Genomic DNA, 27,304 nt, shown 5'->3' with positions numbered 1-27,304 from the left:
GTCAGGATGCTATAATACAAAAAAAAAAGCTATATTTTTAAAATTGCATTTATAATAAGAAAAATGCTGATATGAATTCCTGGTAAAACTGAGCAAACAGCACCAGTTTTGTAGAAATGACTCATCTGTCAGCCAGCGAGTGGCGGCACTGACCCTCAGACGCCGGGTGATAGGAGACGTAATTAACACCAGCTGAGGAGATGTTTTCCCTGTCTGTTTCACCTCTCTATCTGCTCAGCAGCCTGACACAGCGCTCTCCGTGTCTCCTGACGTCCTGTCTGGGCCTTTCAACACCAAATAATTTGGGGATCCGTTGGATGTGAGGGAGTCTCACACCAGCCCTATCCTGTCAGTCTCTGCCCCATCTATTCCCTGTTTGTATGCTTCTGCTGTCTTCCAGCTCTCTCTCTCTCTCTTTCTGACAGGCAGAATCACTGAATGATATCTTCTGCTGGCTGGATGCCGTCAGACATGATCTTTGGGTCAAGAATGTGCGTGAGAAACCGATAAACCTATTATCTCTCTTGAGAATAATCCCCATTCAGAATAATAAGAACACAAGCACACTTTTGGCTCCTTTTCACAGTAAACAAAATACAGAGAAACGGATGAAATGACTGTTTACAAACTAATGCTTGACTGCAACGCTCTTTAGGTGACCCGTAAAATAGCAGTTTTAAATTAGTGCTTTATTCAAATTGATCTAGAAATGACCAGAGCTGTGTGCAAGGGATGAAACACTCAGTTTCCAAGAGACTTCCATCAGGGTCAGTGGCTCTGGACAAATAGAGAATTTGAAAGATTCACAGGCAGTAAACCAACACTAGTTAAGTCATTTGGTCCCACTTTATATTGAGTGGCTTTAACTACTATGTACTTATATAGAAAAATATTGTGTTCATGTTGTATTGTAAAACACTTTTTCTGCTATTGAGGTGTGATACAGGTAAGGTTAGGGACAGGTGTGCTGGTATGGGTAGGTTTAAGGGTGGTGTAAGGAGTAAGGGACAGGTCAACAGTGTAATTACATAAATTAATTACCGCTGTAATTACAAGCAGGTATTTTTAAAATATAAGTACAATGTAAAAACATATATGTACACAATAAGTCCATTGTATCAAATTATTAATTTCAATGTTAGTACATAGTAGTTAAAGCCACTTAATATAAAGTGGGACCTCATTTTATTTACAATTAATCATATTATACAATTTTAAACAGTTACCTTATGTGTCTGTGCTGATTAATTCAACTAAACTGATCTATATTATAATACAGTGATGTGAAAAAGAAAGTACACCCTTTTGAATTTTATGGTTTAAAGAAAATAATTGTCACGTCAGAGGTCCGAAGATGAACGGAGTCTTACTGGGTTGGAACAACGAGTAATTTCAGAACGGAAAAAAAAATCTGTTTACTAAGCGCTATTCATTTCTTTATGTTTTAAACTTTTTAATGAAAAACAAATTACCAAGTCTGCCTTTAGGCCACAAAAAAGTTTGTGACAGGCTCATCCTGAAGATGATGCTACACATACAAACACAAGGAAGAACAACTAAATAATTTGTTGTCATAGGGCCAAAAATATATTTTGGCATACAAATAGTGCAAAATAAAGTTTCATAGTCAGAATGAAATATTTCTCAAAAAGATCCATTGTCAGCTGATGGATGCCCACCAGTGTATGGGCTGCTGATGAGGACTCCAGGGAGTTCCTTTGCTTCTAATGTGAACAAACAGAGGAGGAGAGAGACTCTACGGTGCACTATATAGGGTGTCAGCATTTTATAGTTCTGTCCAAATTCTTAGTGAACATTTTCATTCCATATATAGTTCACTATTATGCATTATGATATATAGTGCAAAACTGATGTACACTAGCTTGTTACCCATAGAACAATGTAAAGACAACAGCCAAAGGAAAGAATATATATATGTAGATTTGCTGGTGTGCTTGTGATCATTGTCCTGTTGCATGACCCAATTTGGCCAAGCTTCAGCTGCTGGACAGATGGCCTCACATTTGACTCTAGAATACTTCAGTATGCAGAGGAGTTCATGGTCACCTCAAAGACAGCAAGGTGCCCAGGTCCTGTGGCTACAAAACAAGCCCATAATCACCACTTTACCACCATGCTTAACCCTTTCGCACGTACGATCACACCGGTGTGATCAGTCTTGGCTGGTCCCTGGAGCGTACGATCACACCGGTGTGATTAGAACGGTCAGCACATCACGCGATCAACTGCTAAATTCAAATGTACTTTCGCGCGTTGGCTGGCGCTGAGCTAGAGATGGACGTGCTCGCGCTGGTCATATATCACAACTATTCAGTGTTTTCAACCACATAATGTTTATTTTAGGTTCCAGGCATTTAAAATCACATAAGTACTAGCAAGCCAATGAATTTCAGTTTGTAAAATACACACAGATGTCTATGGAAGCGGCAATAATAATCCTTTCCATTATAATAAGACGACACGTTTTATTCATATCAGATACACAATGGGTAAGTAGTTTTACATTTTACCCTATTCTTCTCCCAGTTAACCTGCCACTTACTTTCATGTATTTCGTGAGAAGTGGAGGAATTGACGTGTTGTAAATCCAACAGACCTGTGGCACAAACTAACATGGCGCCGCCCATCGCGCATACAGCTCAACTAACGCGATCGTTATAAAAGTGTTTAAACAACCAAACACATCCACATGCACATATTTGACAATCGGAATATCTGTGTTTCATGCTACATCTAACATATTTTTTAATATTTTGAATCAAAAAGAGAAAATTACATAAAAGCAGATCATCATTCATTCAGCGCTGTGTTGTGTTTGTGCTGTGTCACGTGACAAGCAATGACGCGTCACCATGGAAACGATAAAGTGACAGGTTCTAAATAACGGTCGCCTTGAAAAACTCACGCTGGGGGGTCAGTTAGAATATTTTGAACTTACGTGTGAAAGGGTTAAGAGTTGATATGAGGTGTCTGTGCTGATATGTTTGGTTTTTGCCAAACGTGGCGCTGTGCATTATGGCAAAGCATCTCCACTTTGGTCTTGTCTGCCCAAAGGACAGTGAAGTCTTAAGGCTGTGCTGCTGTGTTCTTTTTAGAGAGAAGAGGCGTATTCTTTGCAACACTTCCAAACATGCCATACTTGTCTTTTTCTTATTGTACTGTCATGAACTTTAACATTAAACATGTTAACTGATTTCAACATGTGAGTCTGAGGTGTGGTTCTTGGGTGTTTTGTGATTTCTCTGAGGATTGCACGGTCTGACTTTGGGGTAAATTTGCTGGGACGTCCACTCCTGGGAAGATTGGCAGCTGTCTTGAATGTTTTCCACTTCCTCACTGTAGAGTAAAGGACTTCAAATTGTTTGGAAATGGCCTTGTAACCCTTCCTAGATTGACGGGTAGCAACAATTGGTTATCTAAGATCATTGATGATGTCTTTCCTGCTTGGCATTGTTTTAACACATACCTGAATGCTCCAGATCAGCAAACTACCAAAACTACAGCAAAACTACTTCTGCTTTTATAGAGGTGATCACACCTGCTGGTGATCAGTTAATCAAATGTTTGATTAGCAGTGCCTGGCTGCTACTTAGCCTCTTCATTCCTATGGAAGCAGTAAGGGTGTACTTAGGCTGTGTTTACACTTGGCATTAACATGTGACCTGTATCCGGATGTTGTCCACATACACATTGAAAAGACAAGTGTAAATGCGCTTCTGATCGGAATGTTATATGATCAGCGTGTCCAGGTTCGGAAGTAGTCGAGGACGGATTGTGATCGGATCTCAGTGTAATGTAAACGCAATCCAGCCATCGTGTCTGTATTCACAGGTGGACGTCACACAAAACCCCGTCCAGTGTCTTTATTCCCACTCTTCTCTCCGGAACAGAGAGCTGTGTGGTTTTGCAATACAGTCGAGTGCGAAGTACATCGCAAATATGCCTTTACACCGAAAGTTGCAGAACCATTCATTTTCTGAAAAGAACTCACACTTTTCCCACCACAGCAGACAAAGTTCTCGGACCCATACGTTTCTCTGTACCGTTTCCATTACGGCATCTATCCACATTATTAGTACTTGCAGCCTCTTCCTCCTCCTCATTTTGCGAGATTTGTAAAATGTCCCCGAACTGAAAACTGTTTTTAAAAGAAAACCCATCACTTCAGGTTGACTTTGCACCAGAGCCATCCTTTTTTTTTCCGTGGGAGTGCAAGATCCGATCTGTTGTCCAGATACAGAAGCCACTTGACGAGGACAGGTGTAAACGCACTGTGTCCTGATTGGCTTATGATCCGATCTGCTTGATCGGATCACGGTGATCACATGTTAATGCCAAGTGTAAAAGCAGCCATAGTTTGTCAGCCATGGTTTTTCCATTTTGGCCTAGTTTTTGTTAAATAAACCATGACACAGTGTAATATGTCATGTGTTGTTATTCATCTGAAGTTATATTTACCTAATTTTAAGTCCTAAGGACCAGATATTTTTTTTTATTATGGCATAATATGTAAAACTATAGAATTCTCATGGATTGTATATATATTTTAGCAACACATTTCACACAGAGGAAATTGTAATGTAATGTAGTGGATGATTCACATTTTCTGTTATTCTCTGTAGGTGACATATTCATCTACATCTAATCAAATAATGAAATTCTCAACTTTATTACTGCTTTATGGAAGGATTAGGATATTATGAGGTGCCTCATTAAAATAAGATCTGGTATTTCTCTGTATTAAAAAGTCATAATCAACTAATTAACTCCTACAATGTCATACAATGGTTACTGAATGACAACATCATGAAATACAAATTTAAATTATTAGCATTGTGCTTCAAAAAACCAAAATTATTAACTTTATAGGAAAGAATGCATCAACATACAGTAGCAAGATGTCATATTTATGACAAGTCATATTTATATGAACTGCATTTGAATGGACACTAGTAGAAGCTACTAAATGGTTAATATGGAAAACTTTTGCACCAAAGAATAAACCTAAAACATCTGAGCAAGTACTGCAGGACCTGGAAAGACTGAAGAACTTAGAAATGGCCATGATTTGTTTGATATGTGAAAAGGTAATGAAGGTGATGTCCAAACAGATCAGTATGACATGTGTCCAAATGGGCAAGTGGGTACAGAGCTCATAAAAATATAAGAAGCTGAACAGATGTTGTGGGGAACGCTCACAGAAATGTACAGTACAGAAGACAGTCAGCAGAGTTTAATGAGTAATCCTGGTGTAGAGACAAAAGAAACTTAGTGAGATGTGACCCACATCTAAAATGGATAGACCCTATAGATGGCCAAACCAAGCCTGTCAGTGCGTGACCTTGAAAAGCCATATGTATTGATGGTGACATTTTTGTCCCACATACTAAAATTACCACCTAACATTTAATTTTCACTAAATCATGTTTAAATCACGGTTTCAAATTCTGCTCATCCAATCAGAACTTAGAGTCAGAAGAACTATTAATTTTATAACAGTCGAATATGACCAAACACAGTGATGTGACTTTCAGTGCAGGATTTAGATGCTACATCAGTAATAAACTGAGCTGTCTGGCAATCCAATTAATTCAGCATACAGTATCTCTGTGATTCTATGATCTCTATGATTCAGAACGAAAACTAGTGAGTTTATTCAGATTGATTCAGGCAATGCTTTGACCAATTCATAAAAAATAACTCAAACTCAACTTGTTTACAAATCAGACATCACTAGCTGAACACTGTCACACTCTGCTTACTGTTGTCAAATGCAATTGGAATTTCTTGCCTATTTACCATCTTACTGCACCCAATCTTTCTCTCATGTCACATTCAATTCAGACTACGAGTTCACAGCTCCGCTAAAATATAAAATCTAGTTGCTGTAGGGCTGTAGATTTAGATGCCTCTCAAACAACTGTATCTCTAAAATATGTCCTCAACCCTCATAACTTCCTCGAGCAGTGTCAGACTTGACAATGATAAAACCATGAAAGTGTAAAACAAAATCTTCATCCATTTCCCTAGATGCCTAATCCCTAAGATTTGCTTTTCCCCACTTATGCGGAGATAACCCCACATCAGTGTGCGATCATATAAAGGCACCCTCCCTATGCCTGTGTTCACACTTCCACTCCCCAGAATAAACCTCAGGCTTTAAATACAGCTTTATCCTGAGAGGGAAACCTATGCGATATCAAGGTAAAGAGATAAGGAGTTCGGCCCTAATGCACTACAGAGATGGACAGGGGAATCACTGAGTGAAGACACTTAGTCGTCTAACCCTGGCTGACCCCGAACAGTTGTATGGATGCATTGTCTGGATTACTGCTACCTATCTCACACCACCAGTCGCGGGCTAAAAAAAAAAATCTCAGTCAACACACCTCTTCTCCAGCTAAGAGAGGGGGAAACTATTTGTCAAGTAGGGTTGTGCACATTCAGGAATTGAAAAAAATGGCTTTTTAATTCTAATTCAATTTCTGAGGGGAAACACAATTACAATTCAAAGTTAGATTTTTTTTAAAAAAGCCTTCAAGTATGAGGGTTTATAGGCATTAGAACGATAGATACATCTAGGCAGAAAGACAGATATGTAAAAAAGAAATATGTAAAGTGAATGTAATTATAAATATATTTAGCCAGGCAGGTACCATTGTCCTGGCAAACAAACAGCCAAACAGAGAAGCGTGAGTCGTCACTCCACAGAACACGTTTGCACTGCTCCAGAGTCCAGTGGCGGCGTGCTTTACACCACTCCATCCAACGCTTGCCATTGTACTTGCTGATGTGAGGCTTGCAAGAAGCTGCTCGCCCATGGAAACCCACTCCATGAAGCTCCCGCCGCACAGGTTTTGTGCTGATATTAATGCAGGTGGAAGTTTGGAACTCTTCAGCTATGGAATCAGCAAAACTTTGGGAACTTTTACGCACCATGCGCCTCAGCACTCGATGACCCCACTCTGTGACCATACACGGTCTTCTGCTTCGTGGCTGAGTTGCTGCTGTTATTACCAGCACTTAACACTTTGCAATAATACCACTTACAGTTGACCATGGAATATCTAGCAGAGATGAAGTTTCACAAACTGACTTATTGCTAAGGCATCATCTCACAGTACTACACTTTAATTCACTGAGCTCTTCAGAATGACCTTTTTTTTTTACAAATATTTGCAGACTGTAAATGCAGACTAGGTGCTTGATTTTACACACCTGCCCTCTCTCTGATTGAAAAACCTGAATTAATAATTAAGAGGTGTGTCTAAATACGTTTGTCTATATACATGTACATGCATTTCGTTTTATATTTAACAATTTCTTTGCAAGTCTAATGCATCACGATATGTCTATGACATGTTCAGATAGCCTTTAATAAATCATTAAACAGCCTCTTATTTTTCCTCCATAATGCCTTGGGAAGGGAAAAAATAAAAAAAATAAACCATGCCTTGTCACCATGTGTACACAAACCAGAAATGACCAGACCTTGATACGGTGATGAACGCTTTAAGTCAATATACCCCATTGAGCTGGATTATGAATAAAGAGCTCACTTCAAACGCCAATGAAAATAATCTAATGAGTGGCACATTTTGATGTCAGACAGCCCCTGTCCTTCCCATTCCCATCCAAATCGTCAGACCAGATGGTTAATCTGCACGGGCAAGTTTTTCTCCTCTAGGCTTTGGTAAAAGATGAACCTGGGTCTAATTCATTTTCTCTTTGTTGCTTATCTAAAGGTGGGGCAGGATATATCATGACAGATTGTGACAGCGCCATAAGAAGGTGGCTGTTAAGATGCCCGGATGGTTCAAATGTAATTGCAGTTTTCTCCTTTTTGACTCTGTCTCTCTCTCTCTCTGCAGGCTAAAATAATAATGGAGGAATTAACCTGTGGGGTTCAAGGCTATTGGATTAGAGCTATCCCTGATATGAATCTTACACACAGAAGTTCTGAACAGCCTCTTTAAGTTGTCAAAGTTGGAATAACTGTAGGGGAGACCGAGGGCAACTGTAACATTAACTATCTTTCAAGTGTGAAGACACATGCTCAGTACAGTTCTCTGTCTGCCTGAGAACAACTGATTTTGAAGAATAAAAGGGGTTTTTTTTCCAAGGGATTTTTTTTTCTATAAAGGGATCCAAGTATTTTTTCATCTTCTGTCTAAATGTGTGATGCTTTTGAAATGTGTTTAGTCTAGATGCTTTAGTCTATTGTAGGTTGTTGGTTAATCCTATTATTATTATTATTAACATTTAAACTGTTCAATTAAAAAAAAAAAACGTTTTCTTTTTAAACAACATGGTTTGAAATGAACACCCACCAACCCAGCCAGATGCGGGTAAAAAAATCAACTGTGGCGACTGGCGAGTAACGCTGGCAAATCACTAGCCAATTTGGTGTGTTTACTTACTTTGCTGGAGAAGTTTGTGCAAGCCAAATACTCAACCCGAGGGAAGTACTCAAAGTCATCATAATATATCAAATACAGCGTATTGCACAGAATCTGCACATATCTGGCTAACCGTCACTATGCAACAAATAACGGTGCACGTGTTCATTTGCATTGAACCAATAGCGAAGATTAAAAAACATTTGGTTAACAGAAAAGACATTTGTTATTTGCCAACATCCTAAATTTTGTGATGTTTTTTGTACTGTATTGATCAGTCCACCTAAAACACATTTTTGGTGATGAGGATAAAAGAGGAAGGGAGGCTATGGCTGGATTACAGGATTTAGTTTGAATAAGAAATTATTGTATGAAATTAAAATTGTATTAATACATATATAAGCTGTGACGCAAGTAATCTGGTTAGTTTATTTATTTTATTTTTTGGCTGAAGTTCTGAATGACATGTAACTTAAAAATGAAGTAGCCAAATTGGCTGGTGAATGAAAAAGTTAATTTCAAACCCTGATAAACAATAATATTTTAGTGCAAAATCAAATATACAATTATTACAAAAAAATGTTTTGGGAACAATCTCAAGTGCAACATTTCAAGACTAAAACTATAATATTTTGAGAATTAAGTTAACATTTCAAGAATAAAGTTGTAGTATTTCTTTTTTTCAAATTTCATGACAGGGGTGTAATATTACCAATTCTATTTCAGATCTCATAACAGAGCTGTAATACTACAACTTTATAAAATAAAAACTTATATATATATATATATATATATATATATATATATATATATATATATATATATATATATATATATATATATATATATAAATATAAATAAATATAAATAAATGTAATGTGGCACTAAAAAGCTGTTGCTTTTTATTAATCAATTGCATATCCAGGAAAGAGGAAAAAGTAAATGATCCAGACAAAGTAACGGATGATGCAACCTCTGTCCACCTCTGTGCTTTGCCTGTGTCCGCACTATGTAAGACACTGATAGATTTGCCAGTTCGTCCCATCCTCTCTGAAAAAGAAATAACCTGTTTTAACCCGTCTCTCGTGGCATTGATTGATAGGCTATGAGCGCCGGACTTAATAACCTCTATCATACTATCCAACCCCTCTGCTGGCGGCAGGCGCCAGTTTGTTTATGGGTGGCATCTCCTCCAATACGCCATGTGTGTGAAAGCTCTACCCGTGCTAATGGTGTGGGCTGAGGGATTGGACTGTCAGCTGGGAGTGAGGCCTCATTTTTCTACCTGCCTGCTGTCCACGTTTCCAACCCCAAAGAACAGCCCCTTTACGCCTTACCCTCTGTCCCCCGATCATCTGTCAGCCTGGACCTCAGCTCCCATGAAGCAGCGAAAAAGAGAGATGGGGTGTCAGCTCCGGTTGGCTGTGAGTGACAGCGCTACATGTTCGATCAGGGTGCATGGGGCTGGTTAATCTGGTGATGTAGCCACATGGATTGAGTTTGTCTCGCTTGGTTAGCTTATTCACAGTGAAGAGCAAGCAAAGTTCCCTCAGCTTATTTAGGAATGTTCTCAAAAGCAAACATTCATGACTGCCACGGTAGCACATGAAAGCTCAAGCGTATGAAATTAATTTTCCTCCTAAACGAGTGCTTACTGTCTTTTTTGGCAAAAGAAACAAGAAAACGTCAGGTTTGTGAAGTATTCTAGGTTATTAGCTATTTGATCATGATATTGAAGTGCTCGTATTACTTTCAGAGTAAATGCTTTCTCTCTCAGTGATTATCTAAACAATTACACAATGCTAGAGAGGGAAGTTGCAGATTATTTATTGAACCTCATCCTTTATGAAGTTCTGAGATCTCAAAGGCACGTTCTTGAGTGATAGAATGTTATCAATACACACACACACACACACATACAAAAATCATACTGTTCAATCACTAGTTATCAAAAGCTTTTTGATAAACCCAACCATTCTCGAATATCGCGCAAACGATTTAGACGAAGAGCACACCAAATTGGACGTGAGGCAATATCTCCGCAACGTTTAAGCGTATTCAGCCCAAACTTGGTACATGTCATCACAAGCATGACCTGAGGCTACATTCAGCCTTTCGGGACAGCGCCCCCTACTGGTCAGGATATATGAAAAATTATACTGTAACTTCTGAACGGTTTGCCCAAAAATCTGTTTCTTTAGAATCGGGTCAAATTATATCCAATTTTGGATTTTGGATTAAAATGCTGTATTTTATGAACGCATTAGTGTGTCATTACAAAACTTGATATGTGTTATTGGCATGATGCCCTGAAGGAGCCTGAGAACTTTTGAGCCAGCACCCCACCAAGTGGTAAAATCACATATTCACATGCTTAAAAGTTTGGATTTGGTTGACCTTCTGGTTAAATTTTATAATGAAATTTCAAAAAATTCTAATAATGTTCTATTAATAATGAAACTGGTCTTGATAGATTCCTTGGGTTAGGATGAGCACATTGATACCATATTTCAATGAATTTGTTGGCATGATACCAAACTGATTCTGTAACTGCAACGCTTTGGCATTTTGACACCAAACATTTTGTATCATTGTCACCTCACACTGACCACACTATAATAATTTGATATTGGTCAAAAGTGATAAGCAAGTTAATCATATTACAGTGATTGTATTTTCAGCCATTTTGACAAAAAATAAATAAAAATAAAACATATTTATTACTTATTGCTGCTGTTTTTCTGAAGCTCCCAGTCATGCTTTCATGTCAACATTGTTCCTTTGTGTGCTTGGCCCCGATAATTGCTGCTTGCAGCTATATTTATTATTATAATTATTTTACTTTTATTCAGCAAGGATTCATTACATTGATTAAAAGTGACAGTTAAGATTTTATAATGCAACTAAAAATGTCTATTTCACATACATGCATTGAAAAAAAATCCTGAAAGAAATGTATCACGGTTTCCACAAAATTATTAAGCAGCTTTTATCAGCTGTTTTTAACAGTGATAATAATAAATCTTTCCTAAGCATCAAATCGGCATATTAGAATGATTTCTGAAGGATCATGTGACACTGAAGTATGAGTAATGAAAAGAAAGGAGTAATGAAAATTCAGCTTTGACATCACCGGAATAAATTAAGTTTAAAATATATTAAAATAGAAAATGATAATAATACACAGTATTACTGTTTTATTGTATTTTCGATCAAATAAATGTTGTCTTGGTGAACATAAGACTATCAAACACAATAAAAAAATCTTACGGACCCACAAACTTTTGAAAGGTAGAGTACATAACCCCTAACCCTAACACACGTGCACGCATGCACGCAGCACACGCGCACACACAATGCAGAAATGCACACTCAAACATTCATCTTTTTCTATAAAAAAACAAGAGCAACTTTTGAAAGTGAAAGTAATGGCGGGAGAGTTCAAAGACATGATAAGATTGTAGACATTTGTTCATCATCAGCTCTTTTAACCCTACATTACAAACACACATAGTGAGCATTGATGCAAGTTGCTATCTAAACTGCACACATGCTTCTTCATGCACATGTTCACAATCACACACAAACACATACACTGACAAGGTTTGAAAGATGAATAGACATTTTGCTTACCATAAATTCCTGTCGATATGCATGGAAACGCCTGTAATAGAAAAAAAAGAGCAAAAGGTAAGCCAACTTATAAAATCACATAAATTCTGACCCAAACCAATCAAGGAGAAAACCACCTTACAAACTGAAGTTAGTCAGTGAATGTACATAATTCAGAGGGCTAGGCAATGAAATGAGCCCAACCTTACATTTTCAGCCTTGAGATGTGGTCTTTTTCCAATTCCTGTCCCAATTTCAATTTCATTAAAGCCAACTCTATGAAAATCTATTGCATGAATGGTGTGATTTTGATAAATTTGACGTTTAGTGAATGTCAAATATTTCATTAATATCCTGTGGGAATAACTGCTTGATGTAGGCTTACATCAAACATCAAATATGTATTCATGGGTGTCTGTTTTGATCACCGTTCTTTGACAAAAACATGTTTTTCTCAGCTTTTTGCTCAAAATGTTGCTTTTTTTATGAAACTTACCCACATTCAAGTGTTGATTTTTTTTTTTTAAAAAGCATGAAGCTAGAGTAAAACTTGTTGTTTGTTTGTTTAAAAGCAGAGGATCTGTTCTTTCTTTTGATATATTGCATGTTCAAATATTCATACAACAAAATATTCTGGGGGCCATGAAACTTATAGGATAAAAAATACTGGCGCTGGCTGGCAACATTTTTCAAAAACACTGGCGAGGAAAGAGTTAAGGGACAGTCATATTTCAGGGTGTCAGGACATATATAACAGCTGAAGGAGAGATGGCCTTTGGGAAATGTGCATCAGTCTGTATGATGCATCCAGAAAATGTGCACAATAATTTAATACTCCTGAAAATTATAATTGATCCACTCATGGCCTTTACAATATCCTGGATCATTCTGAAGGGTAAATAGGCCTTGCATTGAAGCCACTTGGAGTCTGGGAAATGTCTGGATCTGTTTTGGTGATGGAGCTCTAGACTGTCACAATCTCTGAGGAAAGTTACAAACTCAACACGCTAGGAGGAAGGACGACACACTTTGGCAAGTGTTCACAGTACAGGCGAACATGCCGATCCCAACGTGTCTTTTTGCCCCATTTCAGTTATGAATTTTGCCCCTGATTGACTGAACGAAAGATTTAAATACAACTGAATTGGTCAAGATATTTGGACTATAGGTTACATCTCTACATTAAATTTCTAAATCTCATGCACTTTATTTATTATGTGAAATGTAGGTTATAATGTGACTCAGGCGCAAAGACAAACTCAATGCACTGAACATATTTGAGCAAAGCAGGATTCAGTTTGCATTAAATGGACAGATTACCCACCCAAACATGAATATTCTGTCATCATTAACTCAACCTCTTGACTTTTTAAATAAAAAAAATAATATATTTTGAGGAACAATGGAGTCAATTGAATGAATGTCATTCAGACTCAGTCTTGTATACCCATTGTTCTTCAAAATATATTTTATGTATACAGAGCTGTACTATATTTTGTAGTGCAGCTTTGAAATGATGAGTATATTTATGGGTGAACTATCCCTTTAAGACCAATAGCAATCAAATGCAAGTTCTGTAGAACAACACATACAGTACAATGTGTTTCAAATTTGTGTTAATGTGTTATTTGGAAAAAAATAATTTTGGAGATATTGGGTCATAAAAAAAAATGGTCCAGATGAATTAAAAGTAAATGAAAACTTTCTTGGAACACTTTTTGAGAAATACTCAAACAGGTTGAGACGCACTAATGTAGGGTCAAGTTCTGAAATCTGGACATATATTAATGTGGGAAAATTCATCTGTCTTGTGTGTACGTTTCTGGCCCTATATCACAAGCAATGTTAACATACAATTTTCAAGTCAAGATGTTATGTGATGATACCTCATTTGTTACTCTGAAATTATGGAGTGACAATAAAATGTCATTGATTACCTGAATTCTTATTAAAAACAAAACATGAATAAAGTGATGTAAATCAATGCCTTGTTTATTTAGGGCTGTTTATTTGTGTCTCTATATCCGCTGATAAATGATATATCATTTTGTGAACAGGTGCGTGAGAGTTTTCTACTGTGGAACAAAAAAGACCAGAGCGACTGAGGGAGAAACAGAGCATCTCTGATATTTATGGCCATATTTTTTAAAAGATTAAAAACTTACCATACTGTAATAGGTCTGGCTCTGCGGCACTTTGCACCAGATGTATTACTCAAGAGCAGGTTTAGAGCCGCAACAACCATCATTTTTCCATACGACCGCGTTCCACGTGCCCCGTTACACATTCATCATTTTTAGTATATTAATAAACAGTAAAGAGGAGATATTTATTCAAAGCTCTCATTTGTCTCCACAAACCAGCTGAATCTGTGCTTTAGCGTAGCATTTATCACAAAAAAAACAAAGTGTGACCACTGCGTTAATGCAGCATTATGACAAATGCAAATTTCCCTATCTTTTCCGGGTTTTTTTAAATCTAGATTAGAAGAGGAGTAACTGTTCGAAAATAAAGTGAGAGTTTAAAAGGTGTGAATGCCGGTGCGATGGGCGTTTGTTGCCGTTTAATGACATTCTAAAGGCTGCTAATAAGGCTTTGTTTTAAAAATGTTTGAAGTGCTAAAAGTATGTATTTTCCATATCAAATAAGCTTTTTTGCTGCAGTGAGAGCTTTGGCACAAAACAGACTGCAATTGGAATAATGGCTTGCTAACAGAACATTAGACACAAAACAACAACACAAAACAATGGCGATATAATTCCAGGTGACAGCTGTACAAATCAAAGGCAGTTGAGCTTTTCAATGAGTAACAGATGAGACTCCCGCCGAGCTGTGTACCTCTGATTATAAACCATAACTTACAGCCGTACGGCAGCATTATGCAGCATACGTGCATCACCTGATTCCAGAATGCACAAGCTTATTTTATCTGCTGGTTTGGTACTTTCTTTCAGTTTTGTTTTTTTCCAGAGAGGAGGATCTTTGTTTAGCTGTTTATTATTTTACAGGGTTGTGTCAAAATACCGCTTGTCAAGATCAATATTTCAGCTGAGTCTTTCACTAAAGCTTTGACCTTTCCAGGTGTACATCTCGCTTGGGCTCAAATTCCCCATGATGAGCAGCAGAGGAGGGCCATTTTTAGAGCGCTGCTCGGCTCAACACAATGTAAGCGCACTCGCCTGAGTCCCCGCGGGGTTCAATAAAGATATGCTCACAAAATATATATACACAACAGCATGCTATAACTGGCCAACATACTGGAATGTCATTCTGGTGATATCAGGGCTACTTGTTGAGGGCTACTAAAAAACAACAACAACAACATGAAATCAAAATTTACTTTCTTAATATATTCCTTATATCATCTATTTATTCTGAAATGTACACTTATACCAATGAAATCAAAACTGATGGATATAAAAATCATAAAATATATTTTTTTCTCTTTAAATATTTAGTTTAATTCAGAACTATGGCATTATGAATGTATGTCTACATTCACACACATTAATTTTTTAGGGTTGTGTGTTGAATTTATTATTATTGCATCATTATATCTGTTGTCGTCTTGTTATAATGTACTAAATTATTCTCAAGGCAAATGTCCTCTCTCAAAAACATTCATACCATATCAGCAAAATCAATTTAAAAAAATTCCAATTAAAAACAATCCAATAATTCCCAGTTTGGCCCTTAGTAACAGATAAAAACCCATTAGATGTTATCCAGCATGTTTGTATTTCCAGCTCACTGGCTCAATAGAGCATAAAGTGTCAGCAGAAAATTACATATAAGAACATGCACATCTATTGGCTTTACATGACCACACATTGATTGAATGCTCAATAAGGATAATATTCATGGAAGTACAATTTCTAAACCGCTTGCAATTATAGGTAAAGAGCAGAAAGTATTGAGTATTGAGTTCTGTGAGCAAAAACACACAGCTGGTATGTCTGACTAATCATAGATGGTGGAGGTGATAATAACAGCTTCATAGTGCAGCAGGATACACAACAGCAGAAGCCCAGGACTCACTATTTGATTTAGCTTTGACACAGTTACGCCATCGCCACTATGACTAGCAACACTTGTTTATATATATATATTACTCTGGTGCATTTATATCAAACCGCTGCCTTAATTAACAAGGCTGACATTATTACACCTCTGCAGTGACTTATGGTCCTGTGGCTGGATTATTATTTCTGATCTGTCAGTTCATTAGGACCAAATCAGGCTCAAGGCCCTCTTGCTTTTGCCAGCTTATTGTGTTTCGTGTTTCGCTTGCAGTAGCATGTTGAAATTGGTCACAAGGGAAACAATTCCACTGCAATCGCTCTTCTCTAATCAATCATTTCCTTTTGTGTTCCCCTGGTTGTTTATTAAGATTATTATTGTTATTTATAACAGACGCACATTCTTTGCTGGAACTCCCACTAGGTTTAAGAGTAGCTCTTAATTGAATGAATTGCTGTGTGGGTCTGCATTTACATGCGTCAACAGACCAAATGCAATTTCTGCATTTCTATGCTTGTTATGTCACATTATGGAGTGGTATAGTGTCATATATGTTTACCTGGGTGATCAGAGTAGGGATTTTTAAAATTGACTACTTGGTGAATGAATGACAAGTCGATCTTAAAGAAGTACTGTATAATTAGACTGGTTTAGGGATATGGCTGACACTGATCAGGAGTGTGTTTCCCAAAGCTAAATATGGTCGCAAGTTCTGTTGTTACCAATAGAATTCAACGGAACTTGCGACCATAGTTGGCTAACAATGTTTTTGGGAAACGCAACCCATACTAAGTTCTTAGCCCTTAATGAATGTTAAGCACAACTCTCAATAGTATGATTTAGGGGAAAAAAGCTGTAAAAAATGTTGCTCAGTGTTATTTTACGTTGGGGCTTATATCAATGAGGACTTGTTGTAACCTCTCTAACCCTAGCACGTCTTACTATAATTTCTAAGCGAACCCAAAGACCTTGATTAGCTGGTTCAGGTGTGTTTGATTAGAGATGGAACTAAACTGGTACAGATGAACCACTGATACAACCTTCTAAAAGCCTCCTTATTTGCACGCACACCTCCAGGTCATCCATCTAATAAAGGAAATATCCACTTTAAGGCGGTGGAATCTCAAAGTAGATCTTAAATCACTTTATTTAAGTGTATCCACTAAGGAAACAAAGCCATTTGGACAGGACGCACCATGACTTGGACACTTGGCATGGCCAACTCTACTGTCATGTGTGCATGTAGGGGCTCTGATTGCTCATAATCACAGATCTGTTCTCACGTCCATCCTCGGGCTGAAGCAGAGCATGCGGGTTGCCATGGAAACACACTGCTAAAAGCAGTGGAGCCAAGGAGATGACCCATCGGCCACAGTCTTGTCCTCTGTGTTTGTTCAAGGAGCTACTGAGTATACATCACAATTTCTCACTGACAGTAACACTGCTTCAACTCCTTGGTCACATTCATAAAAGGGCAAAATACTGGCTTTCTTTCACATCTTCAACACAATAAGTTAATATTCATCAATAAGTCTTAAAAGAGCAAACTGCTACACTAAATTTAACTTTACATAACATTTACCTTGTCCATGCATTCACACACCCTTGGAATTAAACAGGCAGCATTTGCCTCTGTGCCTTACACGTGAATTTGTAAATCCCCCTCTCACTCTATATATTTATTTTCCAATCCAATATTCCATAACATGTATTATAGTCAAAACAGATTATTTCTGTGTCCAATAACAGAGGCAAATTTCAATTATTTCTGCTTTTGACACAATAATAGCATGATCCCCAAACAATAAAAACATGAATTATTGATCATAAAATAAGTATTGCTGTTTTTATTTTAACTCACAAAACAACTTTACATAATTATTGGTGGGCATTTTTCAGTGGCTCTCAGTCGATTACATCAATGCACCAATAGGGGACGACAAGGGATTGTCTTAAAGAGTGAGGCATGTATCATTCTCTCAATCGATTCACTCAAAAACATTGATTCATTCAGAAATAAAGCAACTGACTGCCTGCATATGAAATCTCACACTTCCCTAAGTCCCTAAAAACAATATGTGACAAAGTAGTATGTCAAAATTCACAATACTCATAAAAGAGTAGGCAAAAATTACCCGGATGACCGCCTACTTCCGGCGAGATTCTAAAGTGCGCATATGATGGACACTTTACCATCCCATGAGGCCACGGGAGAGGATTTGTGAATGGCAGTGAAGCAATGCAACAGACACTGGTACGTCACATGATATTGACAACATAGCAAATATAGTATGTCCGGATTACTTTTATACTACACATAACTTTTTAGCGCTTGTAAAGTAATTACTTATTCAAAATAAGTACCTACTCAACAGATCATGCCATTCTGGACACAGCCACTGTCTTTAAGAGTGAATCATTGAATCACTCACTCTATCAATTCACTCCAAACACTGATTCATTAAGTAACGACACTGAGATGTGGAGTAGTTAGTTCTGCTGTGGCGTCGTTAAGGACCTTTTTTTTTTTTTTTGTAGATAAAAAAAATAGACAAAGTAACTGGCAATATTTTCATCTAAAATATAAGTTATCCAATATTAAAGTATTGTTTATTGAACTGTTCTATAAAAGATGCTTGCAACATTGTGTGTGTGCAATTCCTGGATCAAGTTTTCCAAACACTCGGCCCGTCTGCCACTGCCACTGTTATACAGTACCATATAATTGGTTCAATAAATAAACTGTAGAGTTTACATGATTATTTTAATACATAAAGACTTTGTATGGTCATTCCAATATAATCCAATATTCAATAACACATGCAGGTCCAGCTAGTGATGCTGATAGACACCGTCATGGTTCATGAGAATGACAGACAGGCTCAGGGGAACGTCAGAGAAACACTAGAGAACAAAGGCCTGTAACTGACAGAGCCACTGGTGCAATGATCTTGATTAACACTCAATCACCACTTTTATGGCTGACCAACTGCTGCTCCTTCAAGCAGTCTAACAGAAGAGTTCGATATCCTCTCAACAACTGCAAGTGCTTGACTGAAAATGAGGAGTGAACTGACCAGTCTATCCAATAATCGAAATGCAGAACACACATATATTGTGCTTTTGGACACAATATGCAATTTTTGGTAACACTTCTGTTTTTAATGGAAAGCACTCTGGCCAGCTCATGGTGTTTTTAAATGTGCTATACAAATAAACTAAAACACTTTACAATGAGATCCCATTTGTTAACATTAGTGAACTTCGTGAGTTCTGAACTAACTAACAATAAAAAAATGTGTCTATAGCATTTATTAATCTCAGCTAATGTTAATTTCAACATTTACTAATACCTTATTAAAATCAAAACTTGTATCTATTTTGAATACTCCTGAGCTAACACGAACTAACAATAAACAATTAAACTTTAATTAACTATCCTTCACAAAAATGATTAAATACTGCAAGAAATTAATTGTTCATAGTTAATGCTATAATTAATACATTAAATAATGTTAACTAATGGGACCTTATTGTAATTATTATAATTTTTTTTTGCAATTTGCATTATAAATGGATCAAATTAATAGAATAAATAAATGCATACATGTAAATAAAACAGAATAATAGCAGATAAAAGACAGTGGACAGTATGGTGTAAATCTTAACAACCCCCCCATTGACCTTTTAGCAAAGGCACACAAAAAAAAAGTGCAGAGAGAAATGGTATTCCACTTAAAATACAACAGGAAGAAAATCTAAATCTCTTTAGCTCTCCAGGAATGCACGAGAACAAACATCTCGGGTGAGACGTTTCACCAGAAAACAATAAGAGAAGAGAGGAACAAAGAGACAGTAAGCAGTTCTCGCAAGCGCACCGATGTGTCACTTTAATTCTGTCCATGTCCTGAATTTTACAGTTCAAGCTCCAGTGTGTTGTCAGCACCGGCCCCCTTTAAAAAATGTATCATACTGATTGCATTGTTTGTGGCGGCGGATGAAGGCTGCTCTGCCCAGCTCTCCAGCATGTTTATCAGCAGGGCCCTGGAGACGACGCTTCACCCTGACAGGCAGAATAATAGAAGCCATTCCCCTCTATCTGCCGCACAATCTCCCTCTCATTACAAAACGTCCAGATCAATTCTTTAAAGCCCTGAACTTTACATTGATTAAGATCTTTACTCTGACACGTAGCTAATGGTCTTATTAAATGTTTTATTGTATTTATCATGAGAGCTATGACATTATAAATTGAGGATGGCATTCGAATCAGGGGTTTAAAAGGGGAGCAGTTAAAATGGGAATAGAGATGAAAAGAATGGCGTGAGAAAAGTGAGAAATGACTATATGAATATGAAAGCTACTGTAGTATATAACTGCAGATTATACTCAAAAACTCTAATGCCTCACTCTGAATTAGATGTTTAGTTTAGATGTATAGTTTTGACATAAGATCACGTTATAATGCAAGCTAGGAGTGTCAAAATACTGGTACTTTATACCAAATTGATATAAGAATGAGAGTTTTGTGACTATTAGTGTAAACATGGTTTGTCTTATTTAAATGTCAAGATTCAGTAAAGAAAAATAACAGTTATGTAATTCCAGTTATGTAATTTCAGCAAAGAATAAAATAAAAGAGTTCATACAAACACTTTCAATTCCACATCCCTGAAGAATTATTGGACGACGAAGAGTGAGGCTTACAGTAATTGCACATTTCAGAAAAAGGAACCATCATTAAATCTGCAGTCATTTTTTTCAGATCTAGCCCTATTTTAAGCATTAAATAAGAATGAAAGGCCTCTTTTCAACTGATGTTAGGGCCCATTACATCTATACATCGACATGTCCTGCATATATTATCATGTAGAGGACAAGAGGCCATCCTTTCTATGTAGCTTGTCGTGGGTTTCTCTCTTGTGCTCTGCTCCCAGTGTAAAACAGCTAATTAAACATTTTCTCCTTTCAAGACATCCTTCAGGAGTTCAAAAGCCACATATCAAAGGACGGTTCAAAGAAAATCCAGAGTCAAAAAAAGCAAAAGGTGCCAAAATGTTCTGCATTTTAAGGTGAAAAAAAAAGAGGTGACTTGGCTGCCAGTTGGAGCTGTTTCACTAAGAGAGAAATGAATGTCCGACAAATAAAGAAGGAATGCTATTTCAATTAGTAAAATATTCACTTTTCTATAAGAGCGGACATATTATGAGTGCTGTAAAAATGAGATTTTCAGTCTGTGGGTTTGTCCTAATGATTTTAAATTATGAAACGACTTGAAGACCGACACGAGGGCGGCTGAACCTCTAACATTTCCTACCTTCATTTGAAGCTGCTCTATAATTGATTCTTGCAGTTCCCAGCATTTTAAAAGCATACTAATGAAAAAAAAACAGTTGTCCTTGACTAAATTAAAAAGGGTGAATTTCTCTCTCTCCTTTTTCCACCTTTCACTTTGACTGTATTCACATTTAACCAATCTGAGCAGCTGATTAGAACATGAGGAGAAAAAAAAATACACTTAGATCTATATTCCCAATATCCAAAAGTCTGGTTAATTACACTTAAGACAGGAGGGGGCATTTCATTACAGATAATCTATAGTCCAGACTAAAATATAATACGCTAGAACAGATGATGTTTGCTCTGGCGGGATAAGACGACAGCGGGGACTGTGGGAGGTTAGTGGGGTGCTGGGAAATCAGGAACAGGACACTGGCATAAAGGTCACTGGTATTGTGGCGCTCAGGGAGAAATGGCTGGCCGGCATCTGGGGTGTATTTTTAGACGAACGTCCACTGCTAAAGGAGGACACCGGATTGCTGTCATCTGGGAGTGTTACTCAGGTGCAGAGTCTAAATGTGCCAGCTCTATCTCTGTGATGCATGCTGCGAAAGTGTGTGAGCCGGGAGGCAAGTAAAATGAAGAGTTGTATTGAATTTATGAAAGAAAACTAATTAACTTTTATCTATGTATTTTACTCAATATATTATTTATTATTCCACCATAGATAAACTCACACTGAAAAGTAAAAACAGAGCAAACAGTGTTTTGTTTGCTACCTAAGCATGTTTATATTGATACTGTATGTGTCTGTGGTCGAGAACCATCTACTCAGCCTTCGGCTGTAGGAGACCATTAAATATCCAGGAGATGACATTAGCTATTCTGTCTCTGACTTTCCAGCCCAAAACTTCACAGATTCTGCTCTTATAATTCCACATCTAATGAATGTATCTGCAGAGTGGAGATGTTTTAATATCAGATTTCACTCTGACTCAAAATGTTCTTGAGGGTATTCATTAGACAGGGTTCTTTGCACTTAATCAGAGTTATAAAGAACACTTTAATTGATCTTTAAAATCCTGAAAAGGGGCTTCGAAATCTGGCTTCGGAGTTGCTGTGAATGGTGAGAGATGTGTATAAACAAATGTTCCATATTAGCACATATGCGTGCACAACAGTTGACTATGGTGCATTTGTATTCTGTTTCTCACTGTGACCCTAAGACTGTGGTACAAATACTTCCCTAGAATGGATTCATTCTATGAAAGCTTTCAAAAAAAATGTGACAGGGAATAATGAACATTATTATATAATTGATAACCAGCAATACTAACAAATATTGATACATATATACCAATATATTTGAAAATAAGAAGAATATTTAGTAGTACTACTGTACAAATGAGCAACCTAAAATAGCAATAACTTAATAATGCTACTTAAAATTGCTATCACACGTGTCTACAGATAAGAACACACTGGAACTTTGTTGTCCAGTATAGCTCTTGCCATCAAGTAAAGGAACTTATAAAAAAAAAGTACATGTGCACAATACTGGTAGTTCAAAGCAGCATCTTTACCTCTGAACAAACAAGCTTTTTTTCAAACATGTCAGCCCACCCTGACCGAAAGAGCCGTTGGGAGTGCGGTGTGTTTGAACAGAAGTGCAGCATACACAGTCTGTGGGAAGATCCAGGGTTGTGGTTGGCCCTCTCCCGCTATGTAAGCACATAAATCTGCTTGTGCCCTGGAGGTGGGAACCGGCAGCACTAATTGACTGTAGAAAGATTAGGGGTCAGGGCCCCAGTATTATTAGCATTAATAAACTTGATCCCTCAAATGAAAGCAATCAGCCGAGGGGGTAGTTAGGTCCCTTTATGCAGCACGGTGACCCGGTCAGATTACTTTTAGATCTCTTAAAACAAATGCATGTGTAGATGCCTGTGTGTTAGATGCTAAACAGAATTACTGAAAAAAAAAATACAAAAAATTAACTAAGGGTTTTAAAAGACAAAAGATTGCATCATGACAATAATTAGCAAACATAGGTTTGAGGTATGTAATATATACAGGTATATGTAGTTTCTACTATAATAACTGCATGTACGCTAAACATTTTTTTTAACCTTTTTCATAGAAATGAAAACATTTACTCATAAACACATTCAATTGATGCTCAAATGTTTCTCAAATCAGCATATTAGAATGATTTCTGAAGGATTATGTGACATTGAAGACTGGAGTAATGATGCTGAAAATTCAGCTTTGAAATCACAGGAATAAATTACATTATAAAATGTATTAAAATAGAAAACAGTTATTTCAAATTATGTATTACATTTTTCTTTGCATCCTTGGTGAGCATAATATTTTTAAAAACATAAATTGTACCAAACCTTTGAACGGTAGTGTAAAACTTGAGCAGAAATAAGATGAATTAAGATCAAAAGATGAACAAAAGTAATATGGTAAGCATATGAATGTTTCAAACAAAGCACAAGTGAAATAATGTTTGAATATTTGGGTGAAATTTGCATTTTTTCATCAACTAAAATTAGATAAGTAAAACTGACAAAAAATTAATGTATATGGCATGACAAAATAGACAAAATTGAAAGGATATATTTATCTAAAGACAAAATTATGACAAAAAAAAACAAAAAAAGTGAACACATTATTTGTACCTGATTGTCAATATAAGGTCTCATGATATGATCTGGGGCCGTAGAGAAAGTAGAGTCCTATGACCTCAGCTCAAAGAAGTCGTATCCAATATCTAAATCAGCCCTCGTCTGGGTGTTCAAACCATCTCACAACAAAGCATCATCAATAGAAAGGTCCTTGGCCAGAGGACGAGGCATAAATGAACAGGACGCACATTAGCCCAGCCATGTGGGCAGCCATAGGGCACCTCTACAGATGAAGTGGTGCCACTTTGATCCCAAAGCCCACTGCTGCCAGGCCCAGAAGAGCCAGATTAGGCAGCCAAAGCGACACAAAGCACGACAGCTCACTTTGTTCGGCCTGGCTCAGTAAAATGACAGAGAATGCCATGGTGCCCCAAAAAAGTCTCCTCTGAGGTTTCCACTTCTTTTGAGGCAACCTCAGCGTTGTAAAAGGGGGAGATCAAAGGGTAGCACAAATCACTGATAACTATAGTATACTGTATAATGACCCACTTTGAGAGCGCCGCTTTTGTTGCTACAGCGCATGGATGTCGAGACCCTTTCGCTATTAGTCATGCTGATGCCTCATTTTCATACGACCTTTATTTGATTACATTCTTTATTTTTTCCTCCAAGACATTAATGATGAAAGAACGATGGTGACGATATTCTAAAGAAAACCTTTACAAGCCAAAAGGTTGCTCATTTGGAGTGATTGCTAAGTGATTACTCTGAACTTTCCATGCAAAATTAGGTCGTATCTGTGGACTACTTTGGAAAAACTCTGAAAAATGCAGTTCATTCGTCTGTCAATCACTGAAAAGGAAAGTGGAAATGACTATGTTCGTTCATAAGGAAAGGTACGTCTAACCCTGTGATTGAGACGATTCTAACAGAGGAGACTTCTCCCACAAGTCTCTAAGTCTTGAGAAGCAACACCTGCCACAGAAAGATCAAAGCTGTTTTCACAGTCTGACTTTTCCCCTTTGACAGTATTATTTTGTGACAAGCTGTGAACGGGAATAAATGTGTGAGAACCATGAACTCTCTACCTCTCTTCCTCCTCCTGCATGGTGCACACAACATAATCGCCATCATGGAAGACTTTTCCTAGCAAAAATCCCAATGCTTAAATTCTAAACTTAATAATAATAATAATGTGCAAAATTATATGTAAATGCTTGAATACAATTAAATGTCCTTAATTGAAGCATAAACTGTAACAAATAGAAGAAGAAAAAAACATATCAGTTATTTATAAGATGATTCACTGTTATAATCAATCCAGTACAGTACAGTACTAACAGAATTACAAATTTAACTGTTCAAATTATGAATCCAAAGATCAAACCGATAAACCACGTGCAAATGATATGCTACGCTAGGTATCAATCTGGACAGATGTACAGAGCTTTACAGTGGAAGAGGGACATGGCAAAAAGATTAATGAATCAGCGAAACATGTCATACTTATACAGTGGTAAGACAAACTTATAAGGCAGCGTCTATTTGCACTAAGTGCAACTATCAACTATTCTATTGACATTTTCATTCTAAGTGAAAATAGCATATTTTCTTGCCAATAGATGCCATTTACACTAAGTGAAAATAACAGCATTTTCTTATCGATATGCTATTTATACCATAGTGAAAATAGTGATAGATTATATTTACACTGAAAAAATAGCAGTATTTTCTACGTGTAAATAGTAGTTATGCTGTCAATAGTAGTTAAATACATAATAGCATAGTGGAAGATACTATTTGCACCTCAGTGTTGTTGTACAATAAACTGTAGACAAAAATAACAGAGTGTAAAGCATTATATTTATTAAAATTGTTAAATGGATGCCGCCTTATTGGGACAATAAATATGTGGGGAAAGGGAATGGAGCGAGTTCGACAAAAGGCGGATTCGAAACTCGAGTCAAAACTTTCTGTCATGTGCCTTACCGCTACACTATTGCTACTGTTTGCAATCCAGCGTCTTGCATAATTTTGTCTGGACTCTGGCCCAACCAGACGTCAGTGGGAGTTAGTGTAAATAGCCTCTGCTAACAAGGCGGGCTATTTGTAAATATACACTCCAAACGTATAATGCATAGCATACAAAAGTATATAGTGGAAAGACGTTTTTTGAGGAATTGAGGAAAAACAGAGAGCAACAATTAACATTAAGGAATCACTTAAAAGCATATCCAGTAGCATATTCAAACAGAATGACATGAACTGTGAACAAACTGGGACACTATGTTCATGTTCATTAGTTAGGGTTTGAGCCAATGTTGATTACAACAACAAAAAATTGTGAACAAATCTTTGTGGAGTGAACTGATCAAAATATTTGACTCACTGAGATCAAATCAAAAATCCGTCCTTATGCATAGTTTGACATGACTGATGTAGCGTGTAATTTGCTTATGATTGATCAAATCTCATCAGCTTGAGCTTTTGATTCATAAATTAAACAGGCAGCTTAAACTTTTAATTCATAATTTGAGTAATTCGTTTGATTCATCATTTGAGATGTCAGTCTGAGCATTTGGTTTTTCACTTGAACATTGTTATACTTTTAATTACGGCAGTGCTGTACTAGACGATAATTTTTTTAACTAAATGTGTGTTTAATTTCCTTGCTGTTACAGTTTACTGCATGCTACCCCATTAAGAGGAAATAAAACTGCAGCTCAGTATTTGATTTATCACCTCCATTTTGTCAGGAAAAACATCTATATTTCATATATCTCCTGTATTCAGATTCAAAACACAACAAAGAAAGAAAAGTGGATCTACAGTACATTCAAAAACTATGGATCGTATTTTGTTCTGATGTGAACAAGAAATAATAAAAAGTGTGTGTGTGTGGGGGATGGGGGGGGGTGGTATAGAGGAGAGAGGAAAGAAGGAGGTATTTCTCCAGTACGCATGCAATGCTGTGCAGGCCGGCCCCTGGCAGTGGTCATCATTAAAGTGCTTAATAGACCGTGGCAGGTCCACAACAGCTGACAGCCGACGGGTCCAGCGCTGAGTTTCCAGGGAGTGAGGGTCACCTTCAGGGGAGGAAGTGCTTTATCAGACCGTAAGGCCAGCCGGGCATCACGCGCTCCTTCACCCTGCCCAGGTGCTCGGGATGGATGTCCACCGGCATTCAGGTGGAACCGCAGAGCCCCACCTCCACACCATCAAAAATAGCCAAAAACATTAGGCAGGGATGTGATGCAATTTCCCTACAAAAATGCTTGAACTTCGAAAGCTTTCAAACTTTCAAAGGACTACAAAAGAATTCGATGTTTCTTTCATATT

At 37.2% G+C, this 27,304-nt stretch overlaps 1 protein-coding gene across 1 annotated transcript in view; it reads right to left on the bottom strand.

Annotated features, from left to right (window-relative positions):
• The window catches only part of macrod2 (mono-ADP ribosylhydrolase 2), a 531,158-nt gene that overhangs the window by 122,161 nt on the left and 381,693 nt on the right, over positions 1-27,304 (bottom strand). Inside the window, exon 7 of the mRNA XM_079635368.1 lies at positions 11,971-12,084. Within this exon, the coding sequence (XP_079491494.1) occupies positions 11,971-12,084 (114 nt within the window). The remainder of the gene's footprint in view (positions 1-11,970; positions 12,085-27,304) is intronic.

This window comes from Phoxinus phoxinus, assembly GCF_949152265.1.
Source record: "Phoxinus phoxinus genome assembly, chromosome: 14".
NCBI classification, from domain to species: domain Eukaryota; kingdom Metazoa; phylum Chordata; class Actinopteri; order Cypriniformes; family Leuciscidae; genus Phoxinus; species Phoxinus phoxinus.
The sequence above is the reverse complement of the archived record's forward strand: the minus strand, read 5'-3'. Positions and strand labels throughout refer to the sequence as shown.